Consider the following 16,228-nt stretch of genomic DNA (forward strand, 5'->3'; position numbering starts at 1 on the left):
TCAGCCATTGTCCTCTTTGACCAACCGTAAAACTGAAAACAATACAAAACGTGTATTAACCACAAGTCTCCGTACCAAATGCTAATGATGAATGACATGCTAATTTAAAGCTAACCTCACTTAGGCTCATAACTTGCACAAAAAAAGACACATATGCTACACACCAAAATAAACACAAAATGAACATATGCACATTTCCATACTTACGGACACATATTGTCCAAGGCAACAATCGTTTTATACAAATTCACACACGAGCGACTCGTCACTGTGTTCAGCCATCTTGACTTTTTTACGTTTGGCTTCTTCAAAATAAAACAACTGCACTATAAACCACAAGGGGGCACTGCAGACCAATGTATAAAATAAAAACTTGTAAAAAAAAAAACTTAAATGCCACTTTACAAAGGGGCAGAACACAGCCAATGAAGAGAGGCTAAAACTGGAGAAATATGATCTCTCCTGCTGGTTCTGGTCAGGACTCTGGCTGCAGAATTCTGGATCAGCTGAAGGCTTTTCAGGGCATATTTAGGACAGCCCAGTAATAGAGAGTTACAGTAATCTAGTCTCGAAGTAACAAAAGCGTGAACCAGAACTTTAAGAAGCTCTATATATTCTCTATTTTATTCTTGAACTTTATACTGACACTAAGTTTTAGTGATTAGGTAAATTTCTGTTGCCATTTGTAAAATCTACATGTATACTCAGGTAAAACACGAGTATCTTCAACATCCTCAGCATCAAGTTGACATCTACCTTTAGTGAATGCAGAAATTTTAACTTCTGAACTCATGATTTCCACACTTTCCTTGAAATCCAAGCTTCGGTCCGCAGAAACTAAATCACCTGGCAACAGCAATTCTCTGTTATGGGCTTGTCATGCTCATTTGTTTATTATGGCCTCTTCCCCTGGATTCTCCACATCAGCGCTGTCTGCGGGCATGGCGGTCTGAAACTGTGGCTTTCACTTCAGAGTGGCCCAGATGCATTGTTGGACCCAGCCTGGATCCGACTCCTCCATCTCATATGCTAGTTTAGCTTCAGGGTGGCAAAAGAATTCACATTAGAACATATTAAAATCCAAAGTATGCTGTGAATGCATCAGACTAGAGACATCATTCAGTTTCAGATCCCACTAATTTTATTTATATATAATATAATTATATTTATATATAATATAATTATATTTCATGAGAATAAAAAAAGTAGCACACAGTGCTTCATGTAAAAAGCTACTTTGGCACATTATAAATACAAGTTCTCCTACAATTAAAATTTTAATCTGACAACACATCTGATTGTAAAGAAAAAAAAAATCACATAAAAATTTAGCTAAATCTAGCTAAAAAGATGTGCAGCCTGATCTTAAAAACATCAATGATCTTTGCAGGTTTTGCAGATGTCTTTGGCAGGTTCCACAGTCAAACTGCCTTAACGTGGCAAACTAAAGGAAATTATCACAGGAAGATTTTGTCAGGCTTAACTTACAAAGAGAACAAAATAGCTCAAAAAGCCCTCAGCTGGGTTACGCCAAACCACCAGTATCTGAGTAGCTCAGCTGAGTGTTGTTTGGGTCCCATTCACATTCTTCTGAAAGGGCTGGAGAGTCCGCTGGCATTGCTTGGCTGCTTTGCAGCGGTGGCTACTCATGCAGCTTACTGTCACCAAGTATGAATGAGGAGGGAATGAATAATGGATTCAACGTACAGTGCTCTAGGTGCCTTGGAAAGCACCATCTAATCCATGATTACCATTAAAGTGCAATGTTTGAGTTAGCCTTCCTTTAGCATGTTAGCTTGCTTTACCGCGATGTCAACGGATAGTTTTGGACAGATGTACCTATGGATTATTTAACTGAAAGCAGAACAAAATAAGAACACAATAGTCAAACTACACAAAATAATCCCACTCACCGGAATGAAAATGTCCTCCTCAGCAGACTTTCAAAGATGTTGAGATGTCAGTAAAACTCAAGTCCGTGCGTCTAAAGGCAGATATCTACGCCATGCGTCTCTTCTGTGTTACATCAGATTCAAGACTCCCTTGATTTTGCTTCCATGTAGGAAACAAGTAAAAGTCTTTTTTCCAATTGATGGTTTGTGCAGACATTGCAGCCAACTACACATCAAGTTCTTCTCATACTCGTTGTAATCGTTTGTAATGGCCTCGAAGTATGGCAACTTTTCCGATCAGCTACTGCAGGGCCAATGTCATGACATGGCGTTACCGTCCCCTGTGGAAGGAGTTTGTTTTCCGGAGCAGCCACAGCATTGCAACAATCTCTTTATTTGTGATTCTTTACAGAATACTGCTGGATAAATGACAGGGATTTGCTACCTGGCCTTTGCTGAAAGGAGGGTCGGTTGCAATTTCAGTACACACACACACACACACACACACACACACATATATATATATATAGTATTTTGAGCCGTCTGATAGCTCTGACTTGCTATCTTGATTTTTCAAAAGTACAAACTCTTCTCACATAGATATTACCTCAAATTAGGTCTTTTTTTCTGAGGATTTCATGGCGGTTCGGAGGGTGTGCTGCAAGGACTTATGTTGGACTTATTTTATGCAAATATGAATAATGGATCCAGTTGTTCTGCCCTGCCTCCTTTAGGAAGATCTGACCATAATCTGGTTCTTCTCACCTCCACCTACAAGCCCATCGTTCAGCAGCAACCAGTCATCACAAAGACTATCAAAATCTGGTCTGCTGAAGCTGAAGATGCTCTTAGAGGAGGCTTTGAGGCTACAGACTGGAACGTCCTCTGTGAACCTCATGGAGACGACATCAACGCCATGACTGAGTGTGTGACAGATTACATAAACTTCTGTGTGGACAGCATCGTCCCAACAAGAACAGTGAGGTGCTTCCCCAATAACAAACAAAAAATCCAGTTTTTCACATGATGAACATGTAAAATTCTCCAGATGTAGGAGCCATTTTTAATGTACGTACGTGTAGATTTTCACATGTGTTTAGTCAACATGACCACCTGAAGGGACTCGGCTCATCTTATAAGCTGATGTCAGAAAGATGGAAAAGATAGAACATGTCCTACTGATTGGAAACATAAAAGATGCAACCTCACCTGGACACAATAGAGATTACAGTTACCTTTATTAAGGTATTACTGTTAAAATCCTCAGTTGTTTTCACATTTATTATTTCCTCCAGTGTTTTACTCCTGCAGACCAGACTGGACATTCTGCTCTACATTTGATGCTGCATAAAAGTTAAACAATAGATGACTGCAGAAACAATGTGATTAGTTTTAGAAAGGTGTGGAGAGACACTGCCATACCTCTCCCTGCCGACAGCGAATCAGCTGGATCAGCGCCCCCTCCTGAAAGGAAAGTTCCTCTGCACTTTGAGCTTGGTAGGAGTACAGAGCTCTGACAACACCTGGGACAGATGAGACTGAATTAAAACCCTGCGCTTGTCAATGCATGGATCATCTGCTGGGAAAAACGATTAAAAAAAGGAAACAGAAAGGTGGATGATGATGCTCAACCCAAACCTACAAGCTGCACACAACCCACATGTCCTCAGAGAAGGATCTTCTTTAACGGGAAAAGCTACAGAGGACATCCGATATCTAAGTTTATGGCACCTTGGACTCTGCTTATGACGAGAAAAAATGAAAAAACTACCAACAGATGAGTACAACAGCTAAAAAATGTGTTTTAATCTAATAGAAATTTGAAGTTACACGAGTCCATACACAAGCACACATTACTGTTGTATCTGCAAACACTGAATCTCTATCACAGGAGCTCCATCCTGAACGGCTCAAAGCTGAGAAAAGTTCAAGCTCTGTGGTGCCTCTTTAACTACGCTGCAGCTTCTTTTTGCTTCTTTTATCTGGTTGCATATTAGCTCCAGATGTACTCGGCTCTGCCGGGCTAAATATCCACAGGGGTCCTGAAAGCAGACCCAGTAGTCCAGTGATCCAGAAGTCTCACTAAATGCTCCGTCTCCATCTCTCCGGTTGAGCCTGAATGGCTCTTCAGCCAGATTTACTGCTGGTTTGTGTGTTGATGGGAGATTTTAGATGAGGGTTTTCTCCACATGCACGTGCACTCTGATGCCAGCATGTCGGTCTTTGTGCACGTCTTCACACAGAATGCTGCAGTGATGTTCTGATTACCTAAAGTGAATTCTAAATCTGCACAGGAAGCCTTTCCAGCCGAACAAAGATCACATAGGTGAGGTGGAGGGTGAAACTCTGGACATGCGTGGGTACGCGGACATTTCTTTCTCCTGGATCAGCAGAGACGCGGAAGCCAGCCTGACTCGGAAACACAGTTTTTTCTGACATATCTGTACTGTGATGGCAGGAATGAGAAGTTACTCTAATCCCTCTCAGAGCAGTCGAGGAGCAACGTAACACCAACCTCTGCACTCTTCCTTCTCCGAGGAGAAGGTGGAAGTGACTGAACTGTCCAGCGGAGGGGGGTCCTTTGCTGGCAGACACAGGAAGTGAACGTAGCGCTCAGGAACGTAGCCCACCTGACCAGAGGAGTTACGCACCTGCAGAGACATCAGGAAATATCCACCTGATCATGCGCTCAGGAACCAATCCCTGATCAGACAGACATACCGTTACCTTCAGCCAGTCCTCCATGTCTCCGTCCTCTACCACCTGAAGCTCCTCCCCTTCTGTGATTGATAACTCATCTGATTGGCTGGCCTACACACGGAAACACATTAGTGTCGTCTGCAGATTTCCACCAAATCTCTTCAGGCTCTTTCTTTCATTTATTTATGACTTCTCAGCCAAGTTATATATTATGTTAATTTGTTTTTTGGTTATTTAAATGTTTTTAGGTTAGACAGTTTTCTATTGATCTATTATTAATTATTTATTCTCATTGTCTTGTTTCTGATTTTATTTTGTGTGGATATAAATACAAGTCGGTGTTTAGGGGTTAACACCTACATAATGAGCAAAAAGGTTTTTTTTAACATCTGCCAGGTTAAAAGTAGAATTGTCTATTGTGTAAAGTTATTTTTATATCTGTGTGTTGATTCAAGCACAGATTTCCAAAGTTAGGCAGATGTTCACATCTGTACATATGATGAGTCAAGTTTCTTCCTTTAGCTCTTCAGTTAAATGATGAAAAACTGAATACACAGGCAAATAAATGCATCCCTCTTTGGTCCACGTTACACTGACTTCAACTAGAATTTAAAGATTTAAGTTGCTTCATTACATTTAATTAAAACAGTTTTAAATGATATTACTACAAATCCAAATACAAATAAAATGACCAAAAATGATTTCAGGAAAGCGGTGGCGCAGTGGTTAGCACTGTGGCCTCAAAGCAAGAAGGTCACTGGTTTGATCCTTGGCTGGTTTGGTCAGTGTCCTTTCTGTGTGGAGTTTGCATGTTCTCCCCGTGTCTGTGTGGGTTCTCTCTGGGTTCTACAGCTTCCTCCCACCGTCCAAACACATGCATGATAGGTTAATTGGTCACTCTAAATTGCCCCTAGGAGTGAGTGTGAGTGTGGTTGTTTGTCTCTCTGTGTGGCCCTGTGATGGACTGGCGAGCTGTCCAGGGTGTACCCTGCCTGTCGCCCAAAGCCAGGGCTCCAGCTTTTGAGGACAACCTGGGGTTAGCCTGGACCAGATGTGAATTTATATATAAACAAACCCACACACACATTCTACAGTATATATGTATATATATATATATATATATATATATATATATATATATATATATATATGTATATACATATATATACATTTATATATATATGTATATATATGTATATATATATATATATATATATATATATATATATATATATATATATATATATACATATATATACATTTATATATATATGTATATATATATATATATATATATATATATATATATATATATATATATATATATATATATATATATATATATATATATATATATATATATGTATATATATATATAAATGTTGGGATATGAGGACTAGATATTTCAGGTTAGATCTGTACATCAGTACAAATGAATCTGGTCAGATAACTACGTAGATAAAAGCATAGATCAGGGGCAGAAACTAAAGTTTGCCTAGGGTCTAAATAACCTCTTTACATCTAAAACCTGTTCTTTTCTTTGTTCTTATACGTTTATTTATGTTTTATATATTATACTCAAATGGAATTGGTACAACATGTTTGTCTACGGTGTGATCTAAAAGCAAAGATTTATTTGTATGTTTAACACGGTGTGGGCTCTACTGTCCTTTACTGTCCAGCAGTAGATGAGAAAGTGGATCAGGAAGATAATAAACTTTATATCTGTGTGTAATAAGCAGCAGATTTCCTCCTCGGGAGGCTGAGAGGAGGAGAAGCAGCAGCTAGCTTCGGGGTGATCTCCCTTCACGTCACCCAGCAGCGATGAAGCAGACGCCGCTTTGTGGTGTTTGTTGCTAAAGCTTGTAGCATTTGCTGCTGAACAGGCAGCTTCTCAGAGCGAACCTCCTCTGCTGCCGACATGCTGGACGTCTCTCTCTCCTCTGTCTAGCTCCACCATTCTTAAAGTGACCACACTGTTCTGTAAACACAACGCGGCAAACAGCAGCGTGTCTGCATGTCCTGAACATCTAGATTAACCGCTCATTGCCTCCATCCCACAGCCCAGCCAGCCTGAGTTGTAGCCTTGCTTTCATTGTGTGTGTGTGTGTGTGTGTGTGTGTGTGTGTGTGTGTGTGTGTGAGACTGAGTTTTACAGCATCTCTTCTCGGAGCTTGTACACATCTTTCTGCTATGTGTGGAACTTTGAATCTGATCCAACGTCACATCGCCTTTTTCTCTGGTTTTTAATTTTGTAGTAAATTTTTGCTGCTGTTTATTCATCCAGCTGTTTTTAGACCTGCCTTACCCAGTTCATCGTCACAGGGAAGCTCCAGATCACAACCCCGAAATTCTTTTCCATTACCACACTCCTCTTCAATCTGAATGCCCTTCCTATTCCATCGAGCCTTGAGCCAATCAGGAGGCATGCTGAGCACTCTTTGATTCTCACGACAGTCATTCAGAACCTCCAGACTCTATCTGGGACATTGCTGCCTCACAACCTCTGAGAAAGTCTGAAAACTCTCTGTCCTTTGTTCCAGTTTTTGGCCACAATGAAAGCTTATCTCTGAAGGCTTTAGCGATTATGAATGAACCTCCCTATCTTTCCTCCAGGGGATGTTCTTACCCTCTCTTAGAAGTTGAAATGACATTTTCCAATCCTTATACTTAATAGAATCGCCACTACAAACTGCAGGCTCTGGAACTGGTAGACAACTAATGTTGATGGACTCCGCCGAGGCTTTAGTCAGTGCAGTTGTTCCATCTTCCTGCATGGCATTAGTCACAGATTGCTCTCTAATGGTGTATTGTGGAATAGTGGGTTTAGTAAATGGCTGTGCGCTCGGATTGAGCTTGGAAAGTGCAGGTTTATGTTTAGGCTTGGGTGTGAGCGCCTTCTGGATGTTTCATGTTTCAACGTTCACCCTTTGAGGACTTAGAACTTTGGGAAGTTGTAGAAATGAACACTAAAAAACACTGACCTCTTCTCTACATCTTGCTCACTTCCTTTTGCTCCAAGATTTTCTAGTGCTTGTTGTTTGATCCTTTGAGAAACAGTATCACAAGTGTCCACTCTGCGCCGAGTGCCTCCATCAGGAGTGTCATGACTGCAAAGCTCTTCATAGGCACGTTTCACTTCTTCAGACGCATTTTGGATCTGAACAGTGTGGTCATGCAAACCTTCACCAACACATGCATCAAGTGCCTTTCTAGCTTGTTTAGCAATAGCTTTCCACTCATCATAACTGGCCTGGAAATGAGTTTGAAGCCTAATCCCTTTAGCATAGCTTGGCCTTTCTCCATTAGTTTCCTGAGGCTTTTCCTTTAACAGTTTGACCTGTGCCTGACTCTTCTGAGATTATGTCTCCAAGTACCCTTTGGGAGAGTTCTTGCTGCCACTGCGCTCCACTGCTGCCTTCAGGCTGTTTGTTAGCTCGTCATGAATCCAGGTGTGTCTGGAGGTTCCAGCTGGAAGTTATGGAGCTTCTCACATAAGTGTCATGAGCCCTGTGTACATTTCTTATAAACCAATGACACACTGCTACTATTCTAAATGTTGGGAGAAGCAAGCTTTGCCAAACATGTCAAAGGAGGATGCATACAATGATGAAGGGATCAAGTCCTGCCCCAGCCTGAATAAATGTAGCAGTCCCATGAGGGTAAAACCTTCAGCCAGAACCCAGGTCTTGACTCATGCATTAGTTGCTTGTGGTATGGAATTCTGGGATATAATAAACACAACCTGCTTGCAAATCCCATGGATTGATTAAGTTCTCCTGACTTTTTCACTGATGGAGGGATTATGCCTCTCGGCTGGCCTAGGAACGTGTCTGGATACACTTGGAAGAGCTGGCAAACGTGGTTGGGCAGAGGCAAGTCTGGGTTTTCCCATCTCCACAATCAGGACTGCTAGCACTTAGGAATGTGTACTGAACCCATTTATCTTTACATTGTTTGCTTATGACTGTTCCCATCTACTCCTCCACACCACCATCAGATTCCCTGTGTCCCACAGCAGGCCTGAGGACGAACCGGCATGACCCTGATTGTAAACACAATTAAAAGCAAGAAGATTCTACTGTACAGCCATTCTACAGGCACTTTTATCCAAAGCAACTTGCATGTGAGATGGGGAGGTGGGAGGAAGTTGCAGAACCACAGAGAACCCTAGCACACACAAGAAGAACATCCAAACTCTGCACAGAAAAGCCGCTGTTCCAACCTCTACCATAGGTGAGCTTAGAAGTGAGGCCACAGTGCTAACCACTATGCCACCGTTCATAATCAGATCTTCCATCTGCGTTCTGAGATAAGGTCCTAGTTCTAACTACCTGATAGCTGAAGACAACTCTGCAAGCTGCAGGGTAGACACACACTCCAGAGGCTGAACTTGGATCTGTAAAAATGTCTCCGTTCTCCTCATCGTAGTCTTCAAAGTCAGTGAGCTCAAACTCCTCCTCCTGAAACATACAATAAACACCAAAGACAAGTTATCAGAGGCATTAAATCATTCCTGCTGCAAACTGGGGAATTTAAAATAAGTCAGGTGTAGTCCTTCCAGTTTCTGTTCCAGCACTTTGCTTTAACAATCCCCTTAAAAATAAAAACAGTTGGGTCAGTTGGGTTTTGGTGGATTATTTCTTCTTCTAACAATAAAACTGACACTGTTTTTCCAATCAGCTTCTCTGCATGCTGCTCCTCCACCCAGATTACCAGTTGAGATGCACCAAACCTTCCCTTCAGTTCAGATATGCAGAGATGTGCATCTTTATTCTGTTTACATTACATATATTTTTCACAGCACTAAGCCATGCTCTTTTCTGCCATTATGACTGGTTTTTATGAAGTTTTTAGTCAAAGATGCCATTTAGTTTTTTTATTTATGTGGCTGCTGCAAACTTGAATTTTCCAGTGGGTTAATAAAGTATAAAAACTCCTCTCTCAGCCACCCCAGCCTTGGTGGGTCAGCTTGTGCAGTATTACCCTCCCACTTGGAGTACAATTTGGCTGGGTTAGTTAAGAAGAACCAGTTTGTTTTTCTGGCTTCAGCTTCTTGTGTATCTCTTTAGTCATGCAGCCAATGCTTGGAGTCTTTGTTTGGCAGTTTCCAGGGCCTCAGACATGGACATCTGGCTGTACCTGTCATGGTTTTTTTCCCAGCAGTACCTGAAGGCATCCTCCAGGGCTGATTTGCTGATGTGTTCCACCTGTGCCTCTCACTACTTCAGCAGCAAGCTCAGGACTCCTGATAGCCAGATCGTCAGAGTTTCTCTGTTTGTTTCCAGCCTCTATTATCAAGTACCTGCTCTCCCTGGATTCCTTACATTTCTCCTCAGTCCTAAGTTCCAGCCTGCCCCAGCATTTTCCTATTCCCTTCTCCTCGTGAGTCTTCCCGGTATGTTGGACCTTGGGCCGTTTCTTGGATTTGGATTTTGGATTCTGGACAACCCATCTTCGTCTCTGGTGAGGAGATTATGTTTGTTCCTCTTGGACATTAATTTGGCCGGATCCTGCAGACTGTCTCGCTGTGAATGCACCCTTAGAAACTGAATGGGGGGTTCTCCTGGTAGCCCCCGCAAACCCTATTAAATTGTGTAAAGTCTTCAGGTGGTGAACATAAGTAGATAACGAGGTGTTTTAAAAAAAAAAAAAAAAAAAAACAAAGATGATGGCCCAATGAATATTTTCATAAGTCTGGTAAGTGTTAAAGGGGGAAAAGGGACCTTCCAACATATGTATGAATGTTGAGTCACCTACAGTACTCCCTTCAGTAGATTAAGAACTGGATGGCTGATTGAGATGTATTTGTTCCCCATCATATGACAGTTTACTGCTCGTTTCCTTCAGGAACATGAAAAAGTAAAGGACCTGGTGTTTGCTTGGTTAGAAACCTCAGAACTGTGGCAGTCAGTATGTAAGATTGTAAATATTTCTCTTCTACACACACTCAGCTCACAGACTTTCCACGAAAAGCGAAAGAGAATGTAACCACTGATTTATTTTATAAAGACAATAGTTCCTAAATCTGACTTATGAGCCTTTGCTTTAATATGTCTTTAGGACATGTTAACCCTTATATTAATGGCTGACAGTATTTGAGTTCAGTTTTAAAAACAATTTGTTTTAATGTCTTGATGTCAAATCAAAGCTGATTGTTTTAGGATATTTTGAAAGTAATTCCATTAAAATGAAGCATATGAGATAAAATGTCCCAGAATGATTTTTTGGGTGTGATGATGCTGATGATAAATGCCGAAAGCAACGTGTTTTCATACTGAGAAGTCTCCAGTAGATTTCCTCTGTTCGCTCAGATGCCGCTCCCTCTCCAGCTCCTCCTCCGCCTGCTTCATAGCATCATGAAACCAGTGATCAGTTCCTCTGATGATCTCAGACAGCAGAGCCAGACGAGCTTCAGCCTTCACCCTGCTGAGCTGATGAACCAACACATCGACACAACATGACAACACCTTGTCACATCAATGTGTGTGTGTGTGTGTTCAGATATCTACCTTGGCTTTTCTGACACTCTCCTGAACTTCAGTTATCTTCTGCTCCACACTGAGCCTGGTTTCCCCAGACAGGAGGTTTAGTCGACTCTCCAACAACTTCAGAGCCTGAAGTCCAGAACAAGGAAGAGATCGGATTCTAGTTCTCATTCTAACAGTAATATTTTTTTATAAGTTCATGGAATCTTTAAAATTTTGTTAAACTTTTTTATGCAGCTTTAGCTACAAGATGTAACAAGTATGGAGGATCAAAATGAGAGATAAAATCACACCCTCTCTCCATGAGTGACAATCTTGTAGTCCCTAGCAGCCTTGGTTGCCCATTTTTTGGCTTCCTTCACAAGACAACTTTTCCCATCTGACAGGGAGATATCCTGCAAAGCAGACACCTAAATGTGCAAAGGACAGAAGAAAATTCATTTTTCACTTTGTTTTTATAAATAGGAAATCTGTTTATTAATTGATCATTGTGAGACTAAAAGGATGATGGAATAAAACAGTTGGTGGAATCATTTTGATAAGTTCTGTCTTAAAGTAGCACTACTGAATTTTGTCAGATTTTCTAAGTGATGTGCCCCTTTCAATCAGCTAATTCAGTGTCCTCTTCAACCTGTCTCTTTTCTGAGACTGCTGCAGTCAGTAGATGGAGCAACTTGCAGCACTCTGTTTAGTTTGAAGAACTTTCATCCAATCACAAGCCTGAATTTATCTTTACAAAATGCTCAATATCTCAAACTACAAAGATTTAAAATGAGAAAGTAATAACACATCTCCTGAAGGAGTTGCAGGTCTGAATGATTGAAGTGACTTGAATGCTGTAGAAGTAGTAGTGTGCCAAAGTTTGGTAGAATGACTAGAAGTATTGCTTGTCTTGCAGAAGAGCAACAGTGAATGTCCTTTTCGGCTGACTGATATGCAATAGCATCACCACTTGGAGAAGCAGCACAACTATCCAACTGGATTTATCAAGGTACCGTATCGGAATTCAAAACCACGAACACGTGAACAAGAGCCTGTTCCTTTAACCACTACACCAGCACAGCGCTGTGCTGGACTCTGGCAGAAGCATTGAATTTTTTTTACCATTGGGATAGGAATGCTTTTGCCAGTCAGCAGAATTGCAAAACGATGTGAAAGGTTCAACTGCTGTCAAGAAGCTTAAGACAGTTTGCAAAAACAACTAAAATTTTGAAGTCAGAAGTTACACTGCATTAATCAATGCAGAAACCCACTTGGAACTGCTTGAGTAATCAGTTACTTTATTGTTCAACGTGAACAGCTTTGTTTCATTTTAAGCATTTTAACAAGATGTAATATTGAACTGTCATTTTTGCACAGTTTATATTTATTAACACTTTGTATTAATTGTACAACTTTTGAGGACAGATATTGCACATAGTTTCTTTGTGCAGACCATCTACACTTGTTCACATTGTTCAATAATGGATTTGAAACTTTGCCTTGTATACTAATGTGTGTGCAGAAAACAGACCAATTGCTGAGCTGAATTTCCCATTTCATCCAATCACAAGAATGGATTTTAAAAAACTGACAAACTTGAATAAATTCAAGTTTTTTTACGTAGGCCAAAAGTCATAGTACTTATCTCCTGAATGGGCTGAAGAGTTTGATACTTGACTGGTTAAAGTGAGACAAAAGGTGTAGGAGGAGTAGCGTTTCAAACATTTTGCAGGAAAGACACTGGAGACCAGGACAGAGACAAACCAGACACTGCAAACTGGTGCAGAGCACCAAACCCCCCGTTGAAGCTGTTTTCAGCTCAATATGCAAAAACGGCCAAAAAAAATATTAATTGCCAAGAATAGGAGTAGAATTATTACTGACATGATTTGGAAAGGTCCACCATCAGGAATTAAACCTCAGAACTTCTGACCCATAGTCCTTTCATGTAACCACTATTCCACCATAAGTCTGCTGGCAAGGCAATGGCATAACTGTAGAATCTTTTGGGATAGAAATGCCTTTCTAGAACTTCCATCAGCGTGTAATCAGCAGGATTGCTATAAGGGAAAGGTTGAACTAAACTGCTGTGAAGAAGCTAAAGATAGTTTTAAATAGTGCAAAAGCACATATATCAGAATGAGCTGGAGAGTTTAAGATTTGAATGGGTGAAGTAGCACAACAGACATAGAAGCTTGAAACCATGGTTTTCTATGTGTAGTGATTAGTGGATGAAGCATTCCTATTTGACACAATGCAGTACCAGGATTTGAACCTGTGAACAACAGCCCTCTCATTAAACCACTACAACACCAAAGGACTTGGCAGCGCCCCGGCAGTAGTGGTAAAAAGTTTTGCAACTGACCTGTTGGTCAACTGAAAAGCACCATTGACTAAAATGCTCAGTTTCTTTTAATTTCTAATCTTAGAGCACCATCTAGTGGCAATGTAAAGGAGCAGTTTATATTTTAAGCGCTATTCATAGAGCTGCAATGTACCAGCCACTGTAAACTGGTGCAACAGCATAAGTATTAGCAAGGTATGCTGGGAAGCTCCACCCACCAATTCCTAACAGGCTACAGTATATTAGTAAAACTCACCGGTGACTCCCAACTGGACCCCAGAAATGGCATAAAAACAAACACACCTTGTCCTGTGGCGCAGGCTGGAAGGTGAAATCAAGTGATTTGTTAAAGAAAGAAGATTCTTGTAGAAACTGCTGAATATTTCTCTCTCTGGTCACCTGAAAACAATGACAACAAGCAATCAAGAATTTAAATAAGGCCTCTGGCCCTTCTGGGTTGATCTGTCCTGCCCAGAATCTGGATCTGACCCTGACCGCGCTTTCTTCCCCTGGCCACACTGGGATTTTCTCCGACCTACTCAGGATCTGGATCTTTCCCACTCTAGATGCTTCTCCTACCTTTCACTCAGATGTGAGTGAATCTCAACATCAGTTCAATTTCTCTTGAACATATTTAATGACCCAGTTTTACTTCTAGACCAGACCACGTGGGAATTTATTCCTCTCCCGTGTTTTCTTGGCATTTCTCTATTCCCGGAGTTGTCGACAACCATTATCCTTATTTTATATATATATTCTTGTCAATCTGCTCATTCCTGGCTCTTGAGTCCAAACATTCACCACCCCTTGACGATAACCTCTATAAAAGATTAGTTAATATCACGCGCTGTATTAAACTGACAGGTAGATGTTCTAACAGCTAAACTAACCTGTACATAGATACTGTCCACATCTGTCCTTGCCCATTTCAGAAACAGCTGCAGAATTGAGCCAATGAGGACCACTTTATTAGTCCAGCTGCACCTTGCTGATGGTGAAACTTTTTAAATGAATCAGGTTGTCAGTGTGTTTATCTGGTTGGAAATGGTTGCAAATGCAGCCTTTCATGCTTGCGAGTTAAATGTTGGGCGTTTCAGTTAACTCCATATGGAGTGTGACTGTGGATGTGTTTGCTGCTTGCATGGAAGAACAGGTGGGTTCTTCCATAGAAAAGTTTTGAAAACCTCTGAAGGTTGGAAAGTATCTTGTCTGTTTAAGAACAGGTGGGTTTTTGCTGTTGATAGCTTATTGTTTTCAATGTTGTCTCCATTAGGTATTGCTGTTTCATATGTTGGTGGTAAAGTAGCATCCGAATGACTTGCTAACATGTCAGCATAAAACCAGTAGTCTTCTTGTGACTGTAGTACTGAACCATATGATAAGAGTAGAGGAGAGACAAGAACTGGATAGGTGTGTATGTACACACGTGTGCAGTATAGTAGTAGAGGTGGATGGGATGACTGTATGATTTGACTGGCCAGACTGTTTGTCCCAGTCTGGCTTTCAATTACAGTGGTTGTATTGCTGATGTTCAGTATCAGTACATGAATGGGATTAACAATGGTTCTTATTTCTATCATACAGGAACATTTACAGAAGAATACAAACCTTAGCAACACAGTCCCATATCTTGTTGTATTGTTTGTGTGCAGCCAGACAGGCGTCCATCTCTGTCCCACACAACAGGGTAAAGTAGTGTCTTAAATCCCTGTAAACATCTCCATCGAGCTGCTGAGGAGGGAAACAAAGCATGACATAGCTTGTTACTGTTGCTCCTTGTCTCTTTGTGCATTAAGATTAATTACTTTAAAAGAGAGAAAGAACAAAGCCTATGCGACCAGTTACTCCAGATTAAGCTGCACAAAATTTCAAAGAATTTCATATTGGGAAAACAACTGTTTACCAGAATTCACCCTGAGGAAGAAAATCTAGAGTTTCCTCTTCTATACATACTGGAAGATGACGTTTACAGCTTTTCTCTAGAACAGTTTCAAGCATGGCTCCTTCATAGATAAAAACTAACAGTCTGATGTTGTTCCTCTGGTTTACATGGCAGCATGTTTCCTCTGGTCGCTTTGTGGGTGATGTTCAATATTTACACACCACCAGAACCAAGCAAGCAAGTCGGGCAGCTGGCCAGGCGAGTGAGTAGGCAGGAAGGCAAAAACATGACATATTATTTATTTCAAACTCAGAAGGATCCATATCACAATAACAATACAATACTAAAGTACAATGGGTTGGATTTTCTGGACTGGTCCTTAACTGGTTCAGGTCATATTTTAGATGGCCGGAGTTATTTCGTTACAATTGATAGCTATGAATCTGAGCGGCCATGACTCGTGGAGTACCTCGGGTCAGTCCTTGGACCTCTTCTGTTGAACTTGTATTTGCTCCCTTCGGGCCAAATAATACAGAACTTTTATCACAATTATGCAGACGACACGCAGCTTTGTGTCTTTGTCACCAGATGACCACAGTCCAATAGACTTACTGTGTTGGGAGCAAGTAAACACCAAGATGAGAGAGAATTTTCTTCAATTAAATGAAGACAAAACTGAGATTATTCTGTTTGGTAGCAAAGAAAAGAGGGTCTGCGTTGGTAAACACCTGGAGACTCCAGCTCTCAAAACCACCAATCAGGTCTGTAACTTGGAGTGTTGATGGACTCACATCTGACTTTCAGCTGCCACATAAAAGCTTCACTTTTATGTGGGCGGGGGGAGTGGTGCTGTTCAGGGGTCTGGGCTGGCCTGGCGGGGGTGGGACTGCTGCTGGCCCTGGGTGGTGCTGGATCGGCTGCATGTGTGGAGTGGTGGGGG

General features: G+C 41.2%; 1 protein-coding gene across 1 annotated transcript in view; it reads right to left on the minus strand.

Moving 5' to 3' along the window:
* The window catches only part of LOC306763032 (F-BAR and double SH3 domains protein 1-like), a gene marked incomplete at both ends in the record, with an annotated part of 87,214 nt that overhangs the window by 10,746 nt on the left and 60,240 nt on the right, over window positions 1–16,228 (minus strand). Inside the window, 9 exons of the mRNA XM_079249700.1 lie at window positions 3,315–3,415; window positions 4,408–4,543; window positions 4,620–4,703; window positions 8,927–9,052; window positions 10,871–11,026; window positions 11,105–11,209; window positions 11,374–11,490; window positions 13,710–13,805; window positions 15,015–15,137. Coding sequence (XP_079105826.1) covers window positions 3,315–3,415; window positions 4,408–4,543; window positions 4,620–4,703; window positions 8,927–9,052; window positions 10,871–11,026; window positions 11,105–11,209; window positions 11,374–11,490; window positions 13,710–13,805; window positions 15,015–15,137 — 1,044 coding nt within the window. The remainder of the gene's footprint in view (window positions 1–3,314; window positions 3,416–4,407; window positions 4,544–4,619; window positions 4,704–8,926; window positions 9,053–10,870; window positions 11,027–11,104; window positions 11,210–11,373; window positions 11,491–13,709; window positions 13,806–15,014; window positions 15,138–16,228) is intronic.

The sequence above is a fragment of the Telmatherina bonti genome (genome assembly GCF_933228915.1).
Source record: "Telmatherina bonti genome assembly, chromosome: 12".
Classification (NCBI taxonomy): domain Eukaryota; kingdom Metazoa; phylum Chordata; class Actinopteri; order Atheriniformes; family Telmatherinidae; genus Telmatherina; species Telmatherina bonti.